Source organism: Nelusetta ayraudi, unplaced genomic scaffold (genome assembly GCF_046127955.1).
Source record: "Nelusetta ayraudi isolate G7.1 ecotype Tasmania unplaced genomic scaffold, CSIRO-AGI_Nayr_v1 ptg000134l, whole genome shotgun sequence".
Lineage (NCBI taxonomy): Eukaryota > Metazoa > Chordata > Actinopteri > Tetraodontiformes > Monacanthidae > Nelusetta > Nelusetta ayraudi.
The window spans coordinates 1,593,889-1,600,213 of record NW_027466184.1 but is presented as its reverse complement, the minus strand read 5'-3'; the positions used below and the strand labels follow the sequence as shown (position 1 = coordinate 1,600,213).

The window sequence follows — 6,325 nt, the reverse complement described above, 5'->3', positions numbered from 1 at the left end:
CCACCGGCTCGAATCAAAAAAGACGAGCCGAGGAGAAGGAAGCGATGGGAAACTTTTCTCCTGCTGGATGAAGAGATGCGCGACGATATAGTAAATCCTTTCGGGGGGGACAGAGGCGCTCTCCGGCGGGTCTCTCCTCAAACGTCACATTTTCCATCACAAAGTGAGACCATCCCGCAGCGTGAAGGCGAAGCACACAGTAGAAGATCCAAGAGGCGAGGCTTTGGGGGGCAAAAAATGGGTTTCGGCCGCCAAGATAAAGTTGTTATAATTGTGTCACCCAAGCGAACCCACGCGCCGCTCTGACCACGCCCTCTCCGCAGCCTTCAGCCAATGGGAGCGCTCATATTCCGTCATATGATTTCCCTGCTCTATCCTTCTTTATCTCAAATGTTGCTATTTTCCTTCGCAAAGGATTCGCGGTACACACCGAGGAGATGCTGGAAGCAGCTTGCATTTAATTGTCAGTGAAATTCACCTCGGCTCGTGTTATCAGGTCAACAAGAGCTTCCTTCCTGCCAATAATACAATGTCTACACTGTGAAACACGAGCCCATCTAACGGTCATGTTTAGAAGCGTCCAGTGTCCGCCTTCCTGGCCGGCTGACCCATCGTTATGGTGCGTAATAACTCGCTCATGATCATATCATTTGCATGGATTTCACTTCCGCTTTGCTAGCAACTCCCGCCATTTGGCATGGAATTCACACAAAAGCAACAGTTGCACAATTTTATTAAGTTTTTAAATTTGTTTCGGCAAAAGTTACCAAATTGCAGGAGAAAAATCAAAGCAGTTGAACTGACGTGGCACAGCATCACCGTGTGGGCGCGGCCTCGCATTGTCAACATCCATGTCAACATCCTGGTGACATAATAACCGCTCACTGTCTCCAAAATGGCGACGGAGCAGCGCAAGGAAGGTGAGTGCAGCTCGGTGTGTCGGCTCGTCTGCTCGCCGCCGGTTCGGTCCAGCGGTTTCTGTCGGTGTGTCGAGACGAGACGTGAACTCCGCCGTCGCTCCCCCGCTTCACGAAGCTCGGGAACCGGAGCTTGTGAGCTGGAACCTCGAACGAGTCGGTCGCCATTTGGGCGCTAGCATGCTAATGGTAGCTTGGCGCCGTAGGGGAGTGTGTTGATGAGTAGCGACCAGGGGTCACTTTCTTTAAGTGCATCGTTTAAGAGTTGCCATCTTTGTGATATACATTTGGGGGAAAAAAGGGTTGGGTGGTGCAGTAGTTCCACAGCGTGCGTCCACTTGCAGTTAAACACACACGCACTTGCTACAGATTTGTCGGATGCCCAACCATCGCTGATGGCAACGTTCCTTTCCAACACGTCCAGATTCTGGGGTTTCTGTGGAGTTCGGTGAACTGACTGCCGTGCACTGTGAGGAAGTAGCCACTATGCGGTTAATCATTAGTGGTGTGATTTCAGCCACCAAAGTTCCAACATTTTAACCGTGTCTGTAAGCCTCAATGCAACCGAGATGCTGCCATGTGATTGGCTGATCACTGAACAGCATAAACACCTAGTTAAACAGGTATACCTAAAGAAGTGGTGGGTGAGTGGAGGTCCCTGCTCTTTCTATACCGCTTATTTTGTCATAGAGATGATTTTACTCTGAAGGGTCACCTTTACTCACAAAATGTAGCTTTGTTACACTGCAGTAATCTTAGTGTTTGTGCCCTGAAAACCTTCCAGTTTCTATTCTCTTAACATCATAAACATTTAGTTGAACAGATGAGCGGAGGTCCCTGCTCTTTTGACAGTGTTTATTTTGCATATAGGCTTTTTATTTTTGACTCTAATGGGTCACCTTTGCTCCTAAAATGTAGCAAAAACCTACTGATTCCTCTCCACAGCCGGTCAAGAGGAGCCCGAGAGTGACGATGAGGTGTACGAGGTGGTGGACCTGACGGAGTACGCCCGGAGGCACCAGTGGTGGAGCCGGGTGTTTGGGAGCAACTCGGGCCCCATCGCCGAGAAGTACTCGGTAGCCACGCAGCTCATGATGGGCGGCGTGACGGGATGGTAAGGCACAGCGGCGCGGCAGTAGCGTGACGTGGCGTGGTGAGTGTGACCTTGGGCCCTGTATTAAAAACAAGGTGCGCACAGGTGCGCCGGATACCTCTTCCAGAGAGTGGGGAAGATCGCCGCCACCGCCGTCGGAGGAGGGTTCCTTTTGTTGCAGGCAAGTCCCAAACCTTCACGCACGCCATCACGCCATCACTGGCCAACGTGCCAGCTGTACAGACTGGTTGTCAGCCGGACTCCGGCCCATAGAAAGAGCGACATTGTGTGTCTGCTGGCTGGAGATGGAAGCAGGCCATCTGGGTGCTTGCTGGCTCCTATTCTTCTGTTCTGTGGCTCGGCGACGCGCTGGTCTGACGTCTGCGAGCAGATCCCACCAGACATCTGACTGGATTCACCGTCCAAGCCTGTTAAATATACAATAAAATGTTTTTTTTCTTCCTCTTTTACATTTTAGGGACTAGTGTTGTCACGATACTGGGTTTCAGAATTCAATACGATATTTGGGAAAATATTGATTTTTGATACTATTTTCGATACTAGCCACCGCGGACGTCTCGAGGGGCGGGAAGCGGGGGCGGGGCGGTCGGAGATCGGGCCGAAGTCCCACGAAAGTTTCGAGCTTCGTTGACGGGCGGGGGGATCATATCGTATCGTTTTTAATTTTCAGTATCGAAAAAAATATTGATTTGCTATATTGATATTTTTGACATTATAACTCTGTCAAGGTAATAGAAGTAGTAAAAATTTTTGTTGAACTTAAATCTAGAGATGCACCAATACCACTTTGTTTTTGTTTTTTAACAGATGATTGAGTACTTGCTTTTCAGTACTCACTGATACAGTGTACATAATAAGGCCATTACACATTATAGAATTACTTTGATTCCCCCCCCCACAGATGTTCTGTTATTTGAACAACATTGATGAGCATGTTTTTTTCTACAACACGGGGGCGACTGTCACAAGTTTAACTGCAGTACAAATTCAAATACAAATTTAACAAAATTGTCATGTATAAATAAACAACTAGTATCCGTGTCGTTGGTATCGGCATGTATTTTACGAGTACGAGTGTAGTTCCACGGTTTTCATTCACGTAGCCGCTCTTTACCTTTGACGCTCAGGTGTCTTCAATGTCCGTCCGTCATACCAGCACCACTACATCATTCATAAATTGATCAGACGTGGGTTCCATTTAACTTGTTTATTTTCCTTCTTGAGTTTTGATTTGAGGCAACAAAGACAATAGGAGGTCAAAAGAATTTTTGGGCTCCCCAACCACTCCGGCTTGACCCGCCTTCAATCAAACAAACATTTCGGCCATTTTTCTTTTCCCCGACCTAAAATAGCTGCGGGTCACCTTTCAAAATAAAATACTTCCTTTGCAGCTTATGATTAAATACAATTAAAGAAAGATCATGAAATGGTTCTCTAAAGCAAATTATTCATAAAATTATTTACATGCTGAAATAAAATGGACATTTTTTTTTTTTTTCACCTACAACGAGTACTCAACCCCGACATCGGTACCGATACTGGCATTGGCATCTGTGCATCCCTGCTTTAATTCAATATGTAATGTAGTCGTGTATTGCTGCCTGCCTGCAGTAATGACTCACACAATCTTTGAGAATTTGAGTTATCTTTATGATTAAAGGTGGTCTATTCAATATGTCTCTTTCTTACCGACAGAAGACCTTTTGTTATTCAGGGTTTCTTTATTGCCTGTGCAGCCGCAGTCACAAAGGCTGGAGGCTTTTAACTCGAGGTCATGACGAACTACTTCAGTGCCTTTTCATCAAGAAGCCACATGAAGTTATCGCAGACATTCACTCAAACGCTCGAGGAATTTCCATTTCATTTCATGAGAGAAACATGATATTTACACTTGTGCCGTCTCTCTGCAGATTGCCAACCACAGTGGCTACGTGCAGGTGGACTGGAAGAAAGTTGAGAAGGACGTGAACAAAGCAAAGAAGCACCTGAAGAAGAAGGCGAACAAAGCAGCCCCAGAAATAAACACGCTGATTGAGGAGGTAAAGGTATCTGTTACAAAGCTTGCTTTCCTTTTTCCACGCTTTTGCAAAAAAAAAAGATGTTGACTTCGTCATTAGGTTGTTGGTTTTTTTTTTTACCAACATTCTTTTTTTTGTTTTCACAATATAACAAAAAAAAATACAAAGGATAATACACAAAACAGTAACATGCCAACAAAAAATGTAAACAAACCCTCTCTGCAAGTTGGCAAGCTCTTGGTTGGGGCTCAAGTTAATGAGTCCTTTAGGAGAAAAAAAGCAGATTTTTTTTTTCTGTCATATTGAGTACTGCAAAGCGCTACTGTTCACATGTCCCCAGGTTCTCCCAGCATATGAGATAAATCTGTTCTTGATAAATAGCAAACAAAGCAATCCCAGATCAGATGAAAAATATTTTGTTGATGTCTTATTGTATATGTAATTTTTTTCTAAAGGGAGAGTCAAAGACAACTCGGACAACCACCTCTTCACATTTGGCCTTCTAGTGTTTTTCCATGAGAGGGCTATTGCTCTCTTTGCCATTAGCACACATAAGTCTATGAATATTCGTTGATGTTTCTTAAACCTCAAATTATCTGGATGTGGACCAAGTATGAACAAATGTGGGACTGAAGGGATTTGAATCAGTAAAATATTTTGAAAACATTGTTTTACTTCTTGCCAGTTTTTGTAATTCTGTACATCGCCAGATATTCTTTATTCACTGACCAACAGTGCCATCCAGTGTTCAGACAGTAGTATTACGCGATTGCGCATCAAACGGTCTAAAGAGGACCATAATAATAATGACAATAATAAATGTTATTTATAAAGCAATTTTCATTCGGGAATCTCAAAGTGCTTCAGATAAAAAATAATAATAAAGGAGACACTGTGTGAATCAACGCAATTAAAACTTAATCAGAACCCAGAGACAGAGAAGCGGCGAACGAACAGGCGATAATTTCACGGGGTGAATTATTAGTGGCCTCTCACGTCTCTGTTTTCTGAGTTTCCACCAACTGTGTTCGTCTTTCTCACTCTTTGCACAGGCCACAGACTTCCTTAAGAGGAACATCGTCCTGTCCAGCGGCTTCGTCGGCGGCTTCTTCCTGGGTCTGGCCTCGTAAAGCTGCGCACGCTCCCCAGCCGCTGCTCAGTGCACATCACTTCGCTTATGTTCCTCTTCGTCGTCAACCTCTCGACCTCACCAACGCAGCTCTCTGGCTCTTTTTCCGCAACAAACTCAATGAGGACACTGTGTTGAACATGAAAGCATGATCTGTCGTAACAGTGTTATCCCATGCGTTACTGCCCTCCCTGGTTTTAAATCGGATCCCTTTCCAGATCACTCTTCATCCCATTGGGGGTGCACACCCCCAAAAGATGCATTTGTGTTTTGTTTAATTTTTTTTTTTAATGATACTGTGAAAACTCCTCCCATCTCAGAATGGAGCTGTTTTTGCGTCGTGCTGCAGATGTAATGTCAGGTTGCCAAAAAAAAAAAAAAACTTGCACAGATTGTGCAAATCGCACTCGTCTGAGACCAGATCTGGGACCAGTGCGAACCGCTGGTGAATGTGGGTTCTACTGTAAATACACAGCCAACTTGGTTTCAGAGCCAAAATAGTCACACAAGTGTAAATACGTGAAACAAAATGAAAGAACTGCTGGTAGCAGAGTAGGAAGTGAACTCCCTCCAGTCGTGTGCCTGGAGGGAGTTATAATTTGGATCGCTTCCATGCTTATAAGCAGACCGGTTCTGAGAAGTTTGAGAAGCTATTTTGTGAGAAAAAGCTCAGTTGATATACAACACATATCACTGTGTTCCACTACTTGATGTGAAGGTTTGATCTGCACAGCAAAAGTGATGGTTTGCACCCGCGACCCACCGCTCTGACGCACTCTTGAATGGTGGGACGTGCTCGCGCTAGATTGCCCGACCAACGTGCAAGAAGACAAAAGTCCTGTCACTTCAGAGCATAATGTGCAGCGATGGTTTTGCTATGACAATTTGCTGTGCGACATTATTACGGTGCTGCCATGTTGAGATCATTTGCCGTTTTTTTATTATTTTGTTGTTTTTTTTTCTTTTTGCAGTTTACACTAATGTTTCAGATGCATAACTGATTTTTTTTTTTTTTTTTACTCTTAAGTTCCTCATTCTATTTATTTTGTTACTTGAACTGTCATTTCTTTGGGTGTCTATTTTTAAATAAATGTCTGGTTTTGTTTGGAATAAAAAATAAAATGAAGAGAAAAGTGCATGCTTGTGA

At 44.2% G+C, this 6,325-nt stretch overlaps 1 protein-coding gene across 1 annotated transcript; it reads left to right on the top strand.

Moving 5' to 3' along the window:
- The first annotated feature begins 483 nt into the window (after window positions 1–483).
- Window positions 484–6,314, top strand: LOC142904974 (FUN14 domain-containing protein 1). Its single transcript, XM_076051414.1, has 6 exons — window positions 484–619; window positions 764–920; window positions 1,863–2,031; window positions 2,116–2,191; window positions 3,942–4,076; window positions 5,102–6,314. Exons 2-6 carry the CDS (start codon window positions 896–898, stop codon window positions 5,177–5,179), a joined length of 483 nt encoding a protein of 160 aa, XP_075907529.1. The 5' UTR covers window positions 484–619; window positions 764–895; the 3' UTR covers window positions 5,180–6,314.
- The last annotated feature ends 11 nt before the right edge of the window (window positions 6,315–6,325 follow it).